Source organism: Brassica napus, chromosome A3, assembly GCF_020379485.1.
Source record: "Brassica napus cultivar Da-Ae chromosome A3, Da-Ae, whole genome shotgun sequence".
Taxonomy (NCBI): Eukaryota; Viridiplantae; Streptophyta; class Magnoliopsida; order Brassicales; family Brassicaceae; genus Brassica; species Brassica napus.
The window spans coordinates 18,425,196-18,441,373 of NC_063436.1; the positions used below are offsets into that span (position 1 = coordinate 18,425,196).

At 34.2% G+C, this 16,178-nt stretch overlaps 5 protein-coding genes across 5 annotated transcripts; 2 read left to right on the forward strand and 3 right to left on the reverse strand.

Annotated features, from left to right (window-relative positions):
- Nucleotides 1-276: 276 nt before the first annotated feature.
- Nucleotides 277-2,011, reverse strand: LOC106444122 (F-box protein At3g17710-like). The gene has a single exon (XM_013885644.3). It carries the CDS (start codon nt 1,597-1,599, stop codon nt 478-480), a length of 1,122 nt encoding a protein of 373 aa, XP_013741098.2. The 5' UTR covers nt 1,600-2,011; the 3' UTR covers nt 277-477.
- A 3,890-nt stretch (nt 2,012-5,901) lies between these two features.
- LOC106444121 (F-box protein At3g17710-like) lies at nt 5,902-7,148 on the reverse strand. Its single transcript, XM_013885643.3, has one exon. The coding sequence runs from the start codon at nt 7,112-7,114 to the stop codon at nt 6,053-6,055; it is 1,062 nt and encodes a 353-aa protein (XP_013741097.1). The 5' UTR covers nt 7,115-7,148; the 3' UTR covers nt 5,902-6,052.
- A 521-nt stretch (nt 7,149-7,669) lies between these two features.
- BNAA03G34740D lies at nt 7,670-9,260 on the forward strand. The gene is made up of 4 exons (XM_013885642.3): nt 7,670-8,118; nt 8,256-8,338; nt 8,814-8,869; nt 8,955-9,260. Exons 1-4 carry the CDS (start codon nt 7,947-7,949, stop codon nt 9,031-9,033), a joined length of 390 nt encoding a protein of 129 aa, XP_013741096.1. The 5' UTR covers nt 7,670-7,946; the 3' UTR covers nt 9,034-9,260.
- A 2,856-nt stretch (nt 9,261-12,116) lies between these two features.
- On the reverse strand, nt 12,117-13,938 carry BNAA03G34760D (UV-B-induced protein At3g17800, chloroplastic). Its single transcript, XM_013881055.3, has 3 exons — nt 13,641-13,938; nt 13,223-13,524; nt 12,117-12,986 (listed from the first exon to the last, which is right to left on the reverse strand). The coding sequence occupies exons 1-3, from the start codon at nt 13,776-13,778 to the stop codon at nt 12,206-12,208; spliced, it is 1,221 nt and encodes a 406-aa protein (XP_013736509.1). The 5' UTR covers nt 13,779-13,938; the 3' UTR covers nt 12,117-12,205.
- Nucleotides 13,939-15,319: 1,381 nt separating this feature from the next.
- LOC106444119 (dihydropyrimidine dehydrogenase (NADP(+)), chloroplastic) lies at nt 15,320-15,922 on the forward strand. Its single transcript, XM_013885641.3, has 2 exons — nt 15,320-15,478; nt 15,556-15,922. The coding sequence occupies exons 1-2, from the start codon at nt 15,384-15,386 to the stop codon at nt 15,710-15,712; spliced, it is 252 nt and encodes an 83-aa protein (XP_013741095.1). The 5' UTR covers nt 15,320-15,383; the 3' UTR covers nt 15,713-15,922.
- The last annotated feature ends 256 nt before the right edge of the window (nt 15,923-16,178 follow it).

The window sequence follows — 16,178 nt, forward strand, 5'->3', positions numbered from 1 at the left end:
TGTTGTGAGATTGCTTGCTATAAACCTGAATCTCTCCAAAAATCTGCATACAGCATACCACTAAATCACCCTCATGAAGTTAGACAAAATCTATTTTCTCCAACAATGATTTTAATTTCTTTGTAATTATCTTATCTAACAATGTATAACTTACGATTCAATGTTACGATAACTAAGACTAAAGAGTACAAGCCAAGGAACTAGAGATCAACTTCTTTGCAGAAATACTCATTACATTAAGCTTAAATATATTGAGCATATTACTAGGCTTCCTCACAAGACTTTATAATGGTATATTTCAAATTTTGAGTTGCTTCATTTTGCCACAAATACTCAACTAGCACGAGAGTGGACTTTTCCTTTCAAATAATCATACCACATAGAGACAACATACAAGAAACTGAAAACAGAAGCACCTTCTAAAAAGGGAAAATGGCATGAAATTAAGATTTGTAATAAAACAAGAAAAGCCAAAAATTAAACTCGCAGCGGTCTGAATTCTGAAGGAACCGAGCCAAAATTTGGAAGATAAACACAGTGAGAAAACCTAACAACCCCAAGATCTATTTGAATCTTCTTGCATATATCTTCCCTCATAATATAGATGCCAGCTGCTCCAGTTTCTTCGTCCCCACAACACATGATTAGAGTCTTGTCATAGATGAAGTAACTAACCCCACAAAGCTTATTGATTAACTTGGGTAAGTTACTTGTTGGAAAAGTCATCAAGTTTATCCACTCCACTTCCTCTTCATCGATCTTGTTCTTTGTTACCCAAATCTCAATCTCACCCGTTACATAGCATTGCTTTAACAAAGAGAAACCATCTCTCTTATAAACCGCTAGGAGCAATTCATCGCGAGAATGGTTCTTCCGGCAAGGGAGGAGACAAAAGGTTTTGAACATCTCACTCGAGAAATCAAAGCTTCGGATGACATACTCATGACGATGAGTGTCCTCCGGGTTTCTAGTGACCCAATAAAGATTCCCGTTCAAAGACAAAGGTGCCATATTGGGCCACTGCTTGAAAGGGACATCAAGAAACTTTAACGCGTGAGATGCACACTCGTAGACCGCAACTTTTTTATAACCTACTTGGTAAGTGTTGCTAACCGTACGGAGACAGTTAAAGTACCCCAAGATCTTGTAACTCTTGTCGGCTCTTGTCCTATCGTACCCTACACCGCATAAATGGAAGTCTTTATCAACGTACTCGATCCAACCAACTTGTTTTAGCCACGGGTTCCAAATCGCAACACCTTGCTTCCAAAAGTCACGAAACAAGAACCCATCGCAAGTTGTGATGGTTGTATGCGTCAAGTCCGTAGCTTGATAAGGAAAATCTGATGGTATCTCACGCACCTCTATCGTTGGATCAGCGCCACCTCCGCCGAGATCAATGTCAATGGAGTAAACCTTAGATTCGGTCAGGAAAATGATTTGGGGACGGACACGAGCCAAGTGGTTGTTGATGAACCTCGTGTCGTTTAGAAGAGCGTTCCAGTGTTGAGATACGGTTCTGAACCGAACAAGATATAGAGGTGGAAGCCCAGAGAGTATCTTCTCCTCCAAATCCCATGGAAGATTCTCCGGCGCCATTACACTTTTCACTTATATAGCTTTCGTGTCTATGACTCGAATACGTAAGAGATGAGCAACAACATATTTATAGATGTACAACAACAGGAGTAACCATGGATCTAGATGGTTAGCTTGCATGTGGCTAATTATTTTATTTGGCACACTAATTCATGATGTCGACAAATCTTATCCTTTTTGTTCTTCTTTTGTGTAATAATTTATGAAACACTGCATGTTATGATTTGATAGCGGTGTTGGTCAGGGCTTGGACCTCTTGGTCACAGAAAGCCATAGAAATATGAGCTTGCGACATTTTATATTGTAAACTATTTACAGTCTTATTTTCATTTAATTGTTTGATGTAATAGTATATATATGTATTATAGTTCAGAATGCCATATTCCAAATTCAAACCCATTAACAGCCAACACTTTAAAATTTTGTCTCTATTTTATAAACTAAGATAGACACTGGTATTGTTCACCGATTACCGACTTGATCTCTTGTAGAAGCCCGAAGTTTTTCTGGCTTTTTCAGCTCCATCATGTACATTTCCACTAACTGCAATGTGACTGGTTCCTTTTTGAACGATATATTTACTTACTTTATGTGTTTCCTCGATTTATATCTTTCACAAAAAAAAAAAAAGTTAATATGTTGTAGAAATGGACATTGTGTTTCCTCGATTTATATGTTTCACAAAAAAAAAATTAATATGTTGTAGAAATGGACATGAACCGAAATTAAATTAAATTTCCAGAAATATCAGTTGCGATTTGTCAATGTAATCGTATTTGAAGTTAGAACCCTATTGAAAAAGGAAGACGTTATATCTTCAAATTTCTCTAAATTTTTATAAGTAATACAAAACATTTTAATGTTATTTGTAGAATTGTATTTTAAATGCATGTACATAATACATAAAATCATGAAATAGATTAACAAGAAAGATATTAAAACCAAATTTGTAATGTTTAATCTAAGATGTTGAAAACATATAACCTTCTTTAATTAAAATAATAATTTACAATAGATATTTTAAAATTAATAGTTTATAAATTATTAAAATATTATCTAATTAATTTATAGAGTTTTTTTACTGTAGTTGATTGAATTAAGTTTTGTGATATTGAACACCCGCGCAGATGCAGCAATTAGACTCTGTAATCATTATTGAAAAGATAAAGAAATAAAACATATACATTTGGTTGGATTATTTCAACACCCTATTTTCACTTTTAATTTTATATGTCCTAATCATATGAAATTACATTATATTTGTACAACATAAAATAATATTTTAATATAAAATAATAAAATAAATAAATTCACTTGCTATGGTATGATTGACTTAAAGTAATTAAGATGAATACATTTGGATCACAGCTTTTTAGCTTTCAACTTGTTGAATAAACTCAATATCAAATAATTTATAACATGTTTAATTTTAAACATTTTCAGTGTAAGCTCTCAACTGTTGAAATAAACATTTAATACTACCATTATGCATGGTTTAAGGAGAAAATTTGTTTCGAAAAAAATAAAGAAAAAAAAATAGTTTTGGGATCAGAAATTCTTTTTTGAGAAATTTTGGGATCAGAGTTTGTAAAATTTATTGACATATAATACATGTATTTATACAAAATTTAGTTAAAAATTTCAAGATAAATATATAGCACAAGATAACTACCACAATATACTTGATTTGATGTCAATATAATATACTCCATAACTTTATTATAATAATAAAGTTCAAAAATTTTCTTAAATAGTTCCAAAACATATTTTTGTTTCCAAACTAGTTCATACAGATCAAAGGGATCAAAATATATTTTATAAATGGGATAAAATAACAAATTTCTCATTTAAAGTTAGATTTAAAATAAATATTTAAATAATAATTCAAAAATCCAAAAAAAATCCAAATGTTTTTCTAAAAATAAGAGTTCGTTCAAAGTCATTTTTTCCTGAAATAATTTCTCTTAAAAAATGTTTTAGAAGACTTTTCAAAATGTGTGGGATATCTTTCTAATTTGAGTTATGTGCATATTTAAGAAATATCTTCTTAAAATTTAAGAACATTGATAAATATGTATAATATCATTATAAAATTTAGTAAATTTTTTCATAAATATGTATTTAAAATACATTTAGGTAGAAATTCATGAATATATTTATAAATATTTTACTAAATTTAAATAATTATATATATAGTAAATTTAGTAAATTTACATAAATATATATTTAAAATACATTTAGGTAGAAATTCATGAATATATTTATAAATATTTTACTAAATTTAAATAATTATATATATATATATAGTGTGTGTATGTGTATTATCTTCTTAAAATCCAAAGAAGATAGACAGCCGGATTAAATGTATGTGACCTATTATAGTTATGTCAATTTTTTTTAGAAAATTACATATGAATAAAAGTAATTTAAAAAAGATTTTTTAATGGTTATTTATTTTAATATATTTAATAAATAATTAAGTAAAATTAAAAATAAATGTTATATTGTCTTGTACCTCTTTAATAAATTTAATTTGATCATTTTGAATTTATGAACTATTTGGAGAATAAAAACTAAAAAATAGTTATTTAAGAAATTTTTCCATAAAAATATGTATGTATATGGTATACCACTGACTAGTTAGGTAAGGAACTTATCAGTTCACCAAGTTGTCCGTGACTTTCCTTCCCACCGACAGATTCACATGATTCAGTTGATTAAATCACTTGTCGACAAAAATAAATCATTTGTCACTTTAATGCAGGTCTCTATCAACTTCTTTATATATTCAAAACAACTTGTTTATATGATCCAACTTTTTTATTTTAATAACATAATTGGAGATGATCCAAGTTATTTGTAAAGCTCTTTTTCCTAAGTCTTCTTTTTTAAGGAGAAGGTGTCAACTTGTTCAGTTGATTTTAGAAACTTGTTCAGGAGTCAGGAGACTGATGTCATTACAAAGGAACCACGCCAGATTGGAGATTTCCAAATTTAAACTATCTCTGTGAACTTTGATCTGTTTCCTATTTCTGTTTTACATCAAACATGTGGCAAAAGGTGTAAAAGTATATTTTCTTTTGAATTAAATTTAATATTTTATTCAAAAAAAATTTGAGTCGCTCCATTTTTTTTTTTATATTTGCCATAAAATTATTATAAATTTTGGCTTGGAATTTCTAACAAGAAAGTTTTACTGCTAGATCAAACAAAAAATATGTACCTTGCTAAGTTTTATGGCGTTGAATCATTTTTATTCGCAAAATGTTTCACAAACCATGCTAATATAGCCCCAAACACTGAAAAGAAAATTCACCTTTATGATTTTAGCAATAGAGTACCTGTACACAAATCAATAATAATAAGATAACATTTTCTGGGAAAAAAAATAAGATAACAGTTCTTAGAAATTTTTACGTAAACATATAGTTCCATTAAAACCATATTATATCAATTAGAGGAGGCGTGAAGTTTGTTTGAGACCATGATCAAAACAGGCTAGTGTTTGATTTGGTCAGTAATACTGAATAAAGCATTACAGAAACTGTTGCTGCGATCAGGAAGAGCTCATGATGATATATCGAGTGTCTTGTGGACAAAAGATAAGTAACATTTAATATCAATGTGAATTTTAAAAAACAGAAGGAAAAAAACTTTGCAGGCTATATTAGATATCAGAGCTCAAGGAAACGCCTCTGTTAATGTTGAAAAGATGGCAAAATAGGTGCTGCCTGCTTAATTTCAAAAAACAAAACAGAGGTGTATGTACATGTCTGTATTAGTTTTTTTTTAGTTTCTCAAGAAATTGGTCCTCGTTCTCTGCCATATGTTGAACCTTGCAAATAAAGAAACAGATGAGTAGAAGAGACAAAAGAAAGCGAGTTTGCTGGACTTTTAGCGTAAGAAGGTGACGAAACCCGCCAGCCAACTGCCAATGTCACAATTAAAGGGTGAAAGAAACAGCCGAACTTTGTTTGTTTCATTGACCACAAGAAAGAACCCTTGAAGACGTCAAAGAAGATCGTACGTCGACACCTACTTTCATCTCTTCCCCTCTCCTTCGCAACCGAAGGCATCAACTTTTCTGATATTTGGAATCCTTATTCTTTCCAATGTTTTAGTTCCTATCGTCCCGATAATTTTTGATGATTGGCTCATTCCCAGCTCCAATCGATTCGAGAAAAAAATGTATAAAACACATATCATTCACAGAATTATCAAATGACATTTGTTTTATAGTCTAAAGTTAAAGAAAATATAGAATAAGGTGTACCATCTTATATATTAACCCAACGTTGAAAGTCTTTGAAAATTTTCAAAGCTCATGTGTACTATCATTTCTTGCCAAATCAACCACATAGACATCATACAAGAAATTGAAAACAGAAGCACCTTCAAAGAAATGGAAATGGCATGAAATTAAGACATGTAATAAAACAAGAAAATTCAAATTTTAAACTCGCAGCGGTTTGAATTCTGAAGGAACCGGGATAAAATTTGGAAGATAAACACAGTGAGAAAACCTATCTATCCCGAGACCTATTTGAATCTTCTTGCACATATCTTCCCTCACAATATAGGTACAAGCGGCTCCAGTTTCTTCGTCGCCACAACACATGATTAGAGTCTTGTCAAAGATGAAGTAACTAACCCCACAAAGATTATTAACTAACTTGGGTAAGTTACTTGTCGGCAAAGTCATCAAGTTTATCCACACCACTTCCTCTTCACTGATTTTGTTCTTTGTCACCCAAACTTCTATCTCACCCGTTACATAGCATTGCTTTAACAATGAAAAACCGTCTCTCTTATAAACCGCGAGGACAAGTTCATCGCGAGAATGGTTCTTCCGACAAGGAAGGAGACAAAAGGTTCTGAACATCTCATTGGAGAAATCAAAGCTTCTGATGAGATACTCATTAGTGTCATCAGGATTGCTAGTGACCCAATAGAGATTCCCGTTTAAGGACAAAGGTCCCATGTTGGGCCACTGCTTGAAAGGGACATCAAGAAACTTCACCGCGTGAGATGCACACTCGTAGACCGCAATTCTTTTGTAACCTACTTGGTAAGTGTCGCTTACCGTACGGAGACAGTTAAAGTACCCCAAGATCTTGTAACTCTTGTCGGGTCTAGTCCTATCGTACCCTACACCGCAAAAATGGAAGCCCTTATCGACGTACTCGATCCAACCAACTTGTCTTAACCACGGGTTCCAAATCGCAACACCTTGCTTCCAAAAGTCACGAAACAAGAACCCATCACAAGACGTGATGGTGGTATGCGTCAAGTCCGTAGCTTTATAAGGAAAAACAGATGGTATCTCACGCACCTCTATGGTTGGATCAAGGGGTTTGCCGAGATCGATGTCAATCGAGTAAACCTTGACGAACTTCGTGTCATTTAAAAGACCGTTCCAGTGTTGAGATACGGTTCTGAATCTAACAAGAGATAGAGGTGGAAGCCGAGAGAAAATCTCTTTCTCCACATCCCACGAAAGGTTCACCGGCTCCATTATAGTTTTTACTTATTTCGTGATAAATAAAGCGATGAGAAACCATACATCTTTTATATATCATACAACTTGGCTGCATTTCCACTGACTGGTTTTTTATTTATTTGGCACACCATTTCATGTATAGAAATTTCCACCAGAAAAATAATAATGTGAAACTTTGTCTTCTCTGCTTTTTGGACCATGTAAATTAATATAAATAAACATTGCACGCGTTGGGAATCATGATTTGATAGTGGTGTGCTGACAGTGTCAGGAGAAAGGCATTAGCCTCAGCCGCCATACGATTTATAAAGTTTGGGGGCTCCAACTCTCTAAAAAAAAAAAGAATATCAGTCTAATATTCTCATTTGCCATTTGCATTTGAATATTCTATCTAAATGCTTCATTTGCCGTGAATTGGTGATTATCTATGTATGAGTTAATTAATCTTTTTTTTTTTGGTAAAACAATTAAATCTCATGTTGATCCTTGTATTTGAATAATATAAACCCCTCTACTTTTAAAACGGTTAGCTAGTGGTAACTTGTAACTAGCCAAGGATTCCTCTAAGCTAATGTCAGATTGGATTCTTCAGAAACCCGAGAAACAAAATAATCTTTCACCGGTCATAGCTGAGGCCAAACCGGAAAAGTGTGGACAAACAAAATCGAACCGAACTGTACCAGAAGTTAACACCAATGAATCCAGAAGTGGTGTGCTAGTGGGCCGTAAAAGGCCCATCATCTAAAAATCATGAAGGAACCAACAAAAAAAGTCAAAGACGTGTCCGACGCGCGCAGAATCCATATCATAAGGATCGAAGAGAGAGAGAGAGATCCAGAAGAAGAAGATGGCATTGCAATGGCTGATTCTATCGTACGTGGTTGCTGCGGAGGTCGTGATCGCCGTGATCTTGACTCTCCCTTACCCTATGCTCCTGAAGAAACGAATCGTATCACTTGTCTCGCTCATTCTCCAGCCTGCCGCTTCCATCGTCGCCTTTGCTGGATTTCAACTCCTCGGTGATCACCTCTCTCTGTCTCTATCTACCGTAGATCGTTTAATTTCTCACCATTTCTTGTTCGATATGGTCTTTCTATAATTAGGGTGATTTTGGTATGTGCTCATGTGAATTGCTTGGGTGATACGTTTGTTTCAGATCTTTACTGGAAGAATGAGCATAGACTAATGTGCTCATCTGAGGTTTGCACTGCTACAGAGCGTGATCGCTACGAGAAATCCGTAAGTATATCATCACATTTTGTATAATCATAATATATGAACAAGTATGAACATAAATAGTATCAAATGTTATAATCATCCGAGGATTGAGATTAATTGCTTTTGGTTTATTGAATAGATATAGATGTCTGAGAATGAGACAATAGTTGAATTCTTAGTAGTTTTACAAATTATATATTTTGTAACAGACTCCCAAGAGGAGTTAGTAGTATTAGTATCCTCTATTGCTTAACTTAGCTGCGGTTTAGAAGCTAGAAAATGTTGCAAGGGGACTTGTTTTAGTGGAACTGGTGTCATGTTGATTGTTGATGCAACTAACCGTTCCTACTGACTCTGTTCCTGAAACATCGAGCTTGAGTCAGTTGTAATAATCGACTCTTGGGGATGTTCGATCTGTTATTTGCGTGTCTTGTATTCGATCCTCTCCCTTTAGATGTCTCAGGTCAGCATACTTACGATTTTACTTGTTTGTTAGATCTACAAGGCTCAGCGGAACGTGGTTCTGTGTGCAGCTGGGATCCTTCTCTACTGGTACATCACCAACTATTACACACCACCAAACATTTCACACTTATATAATTGAATTGACTGATATTTTTCTAACCTTCACTGGCAGGTGTATTTTCCGCATCTGCAAGTACAACAAAGACCTTGATTATTTGGAGGAATTAGAGAAAAGATGCAAGGCAGAGTAGTAGTCTCCATTAGTCTGGTCCTTCTGTTATAGATATTATTACTTCGGCTTGTGAGTAGTCCAAAAAACTGAAACAAGACCAGGATGTATCTAGATAAATCTTTCCACAGACCTTGTTTTGTGTTCACTCCTCTTGCAGCTTTGTGTTACTTTTCTAGAAACAACCCAATTTTATTGTGTCCCGACTTGACATTCACAGATTAATTTCCTAGAAACTAACCTTTCTTTCTTTTTTCTCCACCTTTAATATCTTTCGGTCACTCACTCACTCAGATTATTTTTTTAGGAACTAAACAGTTCACTCGTTCAGATGCAGTGATTGTCTTTTAAAATGTCTTTGGTGAGGTTTTGCGCAAATGGGTTACTTCTACACCGCTTCTTCACTCCTCTGCTTGATCATAACTCTTAAAATTTCAGTTCCCTTGTAATTTTTGTAACATACATTTTAAGATTCTTTAAGTTCTATTACTTAGTTGAGCATCATCCCTATCACTCTCTTTAGCTATAGATGCAAGCTCATAATGTTAAATTAGTCATTTTCATTACAGACCATTTTTAGTTCTGTACAAAGTGGTACCTAGCATCTACATTACTCTCAACATCCAAAAAGAAACGACCAAAGCTGATCTTTATCTGCTCATCCTTGGATGAATCAACCGTGCCTTGCTCTGTAATCAAGATTTGACGACTAGAATCACATAATAAATTTTGACCAGAAGACTTTTTTGGCAAAAAGCTTTTGGAAAATTTTTCTAATTAATATTAAATGTTTTACTGTTAATTGTCAATTTCAAAGTCAACCTATGCAGATTTTTGCAACAGTGAGAATACTTCATATAACAGTAGAGAAAACTTCTCAAATACCTACAAAATTTTGATCAATTGCAAAACTAATATATCTATACGAAAAAAAGTTAAACACACAAACAAATTAGTCAATTGCAAAACTAACATATATTTTAAAAGTCTTGTTCGTGAAAAGATCTGAAAAAATTCTGAATTCATACTTTGAACCCGTGTGATATCTTACTTAGCTTCTCCAAGCACACATAACTTCACCACGAAAGTGACCCACAAAATGACCCACTCGTTAATGGCCAAAAATCATGAGCTTGAATGACTCTATGAAGTATGAATCTAACAAAGTTTGGAATCAAAATCTTGCGGTTTTTGGGATGAATTAGAGAGAAAGTTAAAGAGATCTGATTTATGTGCATAAGAAATGAGATATGAAGAGCATAAATTAATTTTTAGGTGTATTAAGAACTTCAACTTGGTTGTTCATAGTGATCGATGTATTGATGACAATGACATTGTTGTAAATATGTGATGAAGATGAGAATGATTGAGTAAAACACTTATTTTTGTTAAAAAATTGCATTTTCGTGAATAACACTAATTTCTGGAGTTAATAGAGCAAATGAAAGTTCCAAAAAAAAAAAAACACATTTCATATTTGCATTTGACACGAAATTTTGAGTCATATTTGCAAAAATCCATGAATTTTAATTAGATGAAAATATATTAATTAAAATCAAATCTAAATTAATTAATTAATTACTATAAATAAATCTAAAATCTAAACTTTTTTACACTAGTGAGATTTTTAAACTCAAAGATATTATTACATTATAAACCTAAGCATGTGTCATCATATCTTTATCTTAAATAACATAAAATATGTTGTTGTTTTTATGACTCATGACTAAAAATATAATTGAAATTCTGGTCTATATAAGAGTGAGAACTTGTAAGAGTTAAAATCATATAACTTCTTGCCGATAGTACTGCCATTATTTGGAACCATTAACGAAAACGACCAAAACCAAAACAATGATGATGTTCGAACTTCCAAAAGATCTGGTAGAGGAGATACTATCCAGACTTCCGGCTACTACTCTAAAACAATTACAATCTACTTGTAAACAGTGGAATGATATAATAAATGATCGAGAATTCGCCGGAAAACACTTTAGTAAAGCAGCAAAACAACATTTGGTTGTCATGTTGAAGAACTTTAACGTCCATTTAGTTAGTGTAAACGTCGATGGAATTCACAACGACATTGATCCATCTATAAAGGATATAGGTGAACTTAGCCTAAACAAGCCATATCAAGTATATATAAATGGCATGGTTCACTGCAACGGTTTACTGCTTTGCATAACCAAAGGATATACACCCATGGTTTGGAATCCGTGCACGGGAAAAATCAATTGGGTCGTCGAACCAAGTAGAGCTTACGATGTATACGATAAATTTGCTTTCGGATACGAATACAAGAAATCATGCTATAACTTCAAAATTTTAAGGATCCAATATGTGTGTGGTCGAAAAACTCATACATATACTACACATGGTAAAGAAATCTATGATTTTAACTCATCTTCATGGAGGACCCTTAATGTCACACGCATATGGCCCTTAATATCTCGTGTGGTATCGCTAAAAGGAAATGCTTACTGGTTTACTTACGAATATAAAGAAGGTGTACGCAATAGTTCCTTACTAAGTTTTGATTTTTCGAAAGAGATATTTGGAAACATTTGTGTACCATTCCAGTTTAACGGTGACTATCTTGTGGAATTATCCGTTATTAGAGAAAATAAACTTGCAGTGCTACTACAGCGTTGGGCATTAGAGATTGAGATATGGGTCACAGATAATATTGAACCCAATGGTAACGGTGTATCGTGGAATCATTTTTTGGCAGTGGACCTAGGGGTAACAATACCACCAATGTCAGATGTGTTTTCCTATGCGATGAGTTTTTTCATCGATGAAGATAATAAAGTCGGTTTAATATGGGATAATAACAAGGGTGTTAGGGTACACATTGTTGGAGAAGATTATTACAGAGAAATCGTTGTTGGGGAAGAAGGAATTTGTCTCCCACTTATGTGCTGCTATATATGTTCCAAGCTTGTTGCAGATATAGGCAAAATCAATTATCTGTTTTAATCAGTTATTTTAAAATAGCGAGATATTGATTGTCATCTTGCCTTGTAATAGCATAAATAGTGTTTTCAAATGTAATATAATATTGGTTGCCAATCATATTACCTTATAATAGCATAAACAGAATTTTAAAATGTAACTTTTAATTATTTTTTAGTTTTCAAAATGGATCTTTCTTAATGTTACATTAGTCATTTTCATTACAGACCATTTGTCTAGTTCAGTACAAACTGGTACCTAGCATCAACATGACTCTCAACATCCCAAAGAAACGACCCAAAAGTCACAGCCTCCAAGACAAGCCTCTTCATTCCACCAAAGCTGATCTTTATCTGTTCGTCGTTAGATGAATCAACTATCCCTTGCGGTGTAATCACAATCTCAGGCTTACCAAACAAAGCCTCAGTGTGCTTCTCAATGATCCCAACCGCTTCTCTTGACCTAATGGTAGCATATCTCTGAAGCGTCTCACTATCAAACGACATCACGTACGTCCTTAACCTGGACGGTTTAATCTCACTCCCAAAGCCCTTAGCACTAACTCCACCCGCAAATGAACCGACCTCAGGGTGAGACGACACGTCCTCTGGCTGCTTTTCCTCAGCCCCACCAGAACCAGGAAGAAGCTTCATGGTCTTCTCAAGCTGAAACCTCTGGTCCACCCGCTTCAAGAAGTAACCATAAATGACAGAAGCAGCGTAGACTTGACCAACTCTGAGTTTGCTTATCTGCGCAACAGAAGTCAAGTCACCTATTCTGCTTCCGAGAATCAAGGCTAAGTGGTTGTGAATCATCTCGTACATCTCGGGAGAGTGAAGCTGCTCAAGCTTCTCTACTTTGGTCGGCCAAGTATCAACACGACCAGATGGATCTGATGATGGGGTTATCGATGGTATGAGTGATACGTTAGCTTCCATGAACTTCTGAACCACCAATGCGTATAGAATCTCTTCTAACGTCCTGCGTCTCTCGTTCTCCTTCAACTCAGCTATTCTCCTACATAACAACAACAAAAAAAAAACAATTCCCATTCAGAATCAAACACATGTTCAACCTCTATGTTTTGTTTCTTGGAATCCAAGTTATAACTCAACCTAGTTTGTTTCTTGGAATCCAAGGTATAAGTCAACTTAGTTTGTTTCTTGGAACGCAAGTTATAACTCAACCTAGTGTGTTTCTTGGAACCCAAGGTATAACTCAACCTAGTGATCTAACATTGATTTTTAACAAACCTGTAGAGAACAATGTCGGTTCCAGGCAGGGACGATGATGTATCTGTGTTCTGTCCCTGAGAGTCACGATCGGTTTGGAGCTGCTCAAGCTGCTGTTCAACAGCAGCAGGGACGAGATGAGGATGGCTCACCAGAATCTGAGAGAGGAACTGACCAGCGGGAGACTCTAGCTGAAGCGGCGCGATTGGTTTGGAGGAAGCATCATCAGATGCTGCTGAAGCTTTAACCACAAAGCTTCTCCGAGTTTTGGAAGCTGTTGTTGAGCTTTGCAATGGCTTTGAGAATCTGGTGAGCGAGTTTTGCTGCAAGTGGATGAAAAAAAGGAGTAAACCGACCGGTTGTGTGAAATCAGATTGGTTCGTAAAATCAATTGAACAAAACCGGGGTATGATGTTAGGTTATTTGAATCAAGACATACCTTTAGTCGAAGTTGAAGTTTTGAACCAGGTGTGAACCCAGGGCCACTTGCTGTTAGGAAGATAGATCCAGTACCGTTGCGGGAAGTTTCATGCGGTAAGAGGGGAGATCGGATCAAACTCGCGGTCGCGGCGTCCATGTCTAGTCTCGGACAGGAGAGAGAAGAGATTTTTGGTCGGAGAAAAGAGATAAGAAAAGTGATGATGCAGATTACAGAGAGAGAACTTTCGAGAATGGCGAGCTATCTGAATTTTACTTGTAAAATAGACTTTTTGGTTTGGTTTGGTTCTTTGATAATAATGCGAATCGGACCCGATTATTTATATCATAAAATGAAATGTGACTCGACGGGAAAATAATAATATTAATTTTCTTAAAATTTTGTGACCATGAGATTTATATTAGGTCATTGTGCGTCCTTCGATGTACTGTTGTACATATTCTCATAAATCGGTTTTTTTTTTCAAATCAGATTTCTGAAAAGTTAATTAAAATCTATGTCTATAGTATTATGGAGTCAGGAGCTTATTCTAAGTTTTAGTTGTATAGTGATTTGGCTGTAGCATATAGAATTTTCCCACATTTGCATATATCAGACGGTAGACAATTCTAGAGGGTCTCTTAGGCAAACCAAACGAGAAAAGTAGAGTCAAAAACTGAGAAAGGAAGGCCAACGATGAGACGTTGAGAGAGGGCCACCAACTGGCTCTTGTGTCCATTCCCATTCACACGTATTTGATTACTGCTCAAACGTTTGTCTAATTGTGACGTATGTGCTATTGGGTCCACTAGTCCATTAGATGCTACCAAGGCCGGCAAAACTCTATACCCAATCTTAGCCTCACAGGTGGATTCCGTTACGTGTTCGCAACTTACCCAAAATCTTTAGTCGGCATTAATTTGAATCTCTTTTTTCTGTCCACTTTGTTGATTAGTGAATCGGTGAGAAAGCAGGAAAAAAGGGGAGAAAGAGTGCTCGCTTTCGGGTATTGGAGGTGTTGAAACTGGTTATGATGCAGCTGAGTTCATTCTCCTCGGATCAAATACTGTCCTCGCTTTTATTTTTTGGACTCTTATTACTACCTGATAAACTCATTTATTGCTTGGGAAATTGCCACAAATATCATATTCATAGTATCACTTTTCATGTTTACACTAACCACTTTTAATCTCATTTTTAATATACAATTATACCCTTAAGGTTAACTAATTTAGACTTAGGGTTTAGAGTTGAGGAGTGGGGTAGTGTTTTTAGAAAGTGAAATTTATAATTCTAATAAATATATAAATACTTAAAAAAATATATAAAAAATTTTAAAAATAGTTTCAAACATAATTTTCGTTTTTCAAAAAGAAATTTAAAAAAAAAATTAAAAAAAAATTTGAAAAAAAAATTCAAATTTTTTTTACAAAAAGTCCGAATTTGAAAAAGTATAATTCGAAAACAAAAAAAAAAATTACATTTTTTATTTTTTATTTATTTTTATTTATTTTTATTTTTTATTTTTTATTTATTTTTTTATTTATTTTTATTTATTTATTTATTTTTTTTTTATTTTTTTATTTAAATAATGATTTATTTTATATATAAATAACAAGGGTATATGAATTTTTTACCACTTAATGAAGAAAGTATTTTTGAAAATGTTTCATTAGTGGTGGTAAAAATGAAAAGTGGTACTATAAAAGTGGTAAACATGTAATTTCCTTTATTGTTTTTGGTTGGAAGGTGTGCACCGGTGTGATGGTACATGGCTATGGTCATGTGAAAATCATCTGCGCCGAGCTTCAAGATTTTACGAAACAGCACAACTTCTCTACTATAGAAGACTTTAGAGGGTATTAGCAACTTTTTCTTCATATTTTTTATCCTTACTCTTGCTGTTGACTTGCTTGTTTGTTTGTCTTTGGCACAGGCATTCGCTTCAGTACTTTACAACACATACAGATTTAGTCAAGAGACAGAAAGAAGCTATTGAGCAGAGAAAAACCGAGAGGGGAGGCTTGAAATCTGATAAAGATTGGACCGGAGATGGGTTCGTGAAGGAGACTGAGAGTATGGTTTCTAACTAAGTGATGGACCCAAAATACTTGAATAAAGTTAGGAACTTCCTTCACAGCCAAATGGCAAAGACTCTTCCTTTCTATCGTTTCACATCAACTTCTCACTTGAAAATAAAAGAAAACTAAAGTTGATTTTATCTTATGTTCTTCAAGTTGTATATCGTTTGTATAATGTATCCGTTGTCACCATTTATTCAAAGACCTTTTACTGTTGTGACATTGTTCTACCATTGCCTCTCCTCCATGGAACAAGTGTTTGTCATCAGATTAGAGCATGGACTTTTTTGTGAACGGAATTAGAGCATGGACTAAGAGGTTTTTCATGGCTTAAACATTTATCTTTTCCTTGAATCAACTTTATTGTTCTACAACATGTTCCAGCTGAAAATGGAAATGAAGGGACCAACCATCCTCAGTAAAACCACTTTAGCATCAGAAAATAAATCAAATAACTTACATTTCATATATACACTGC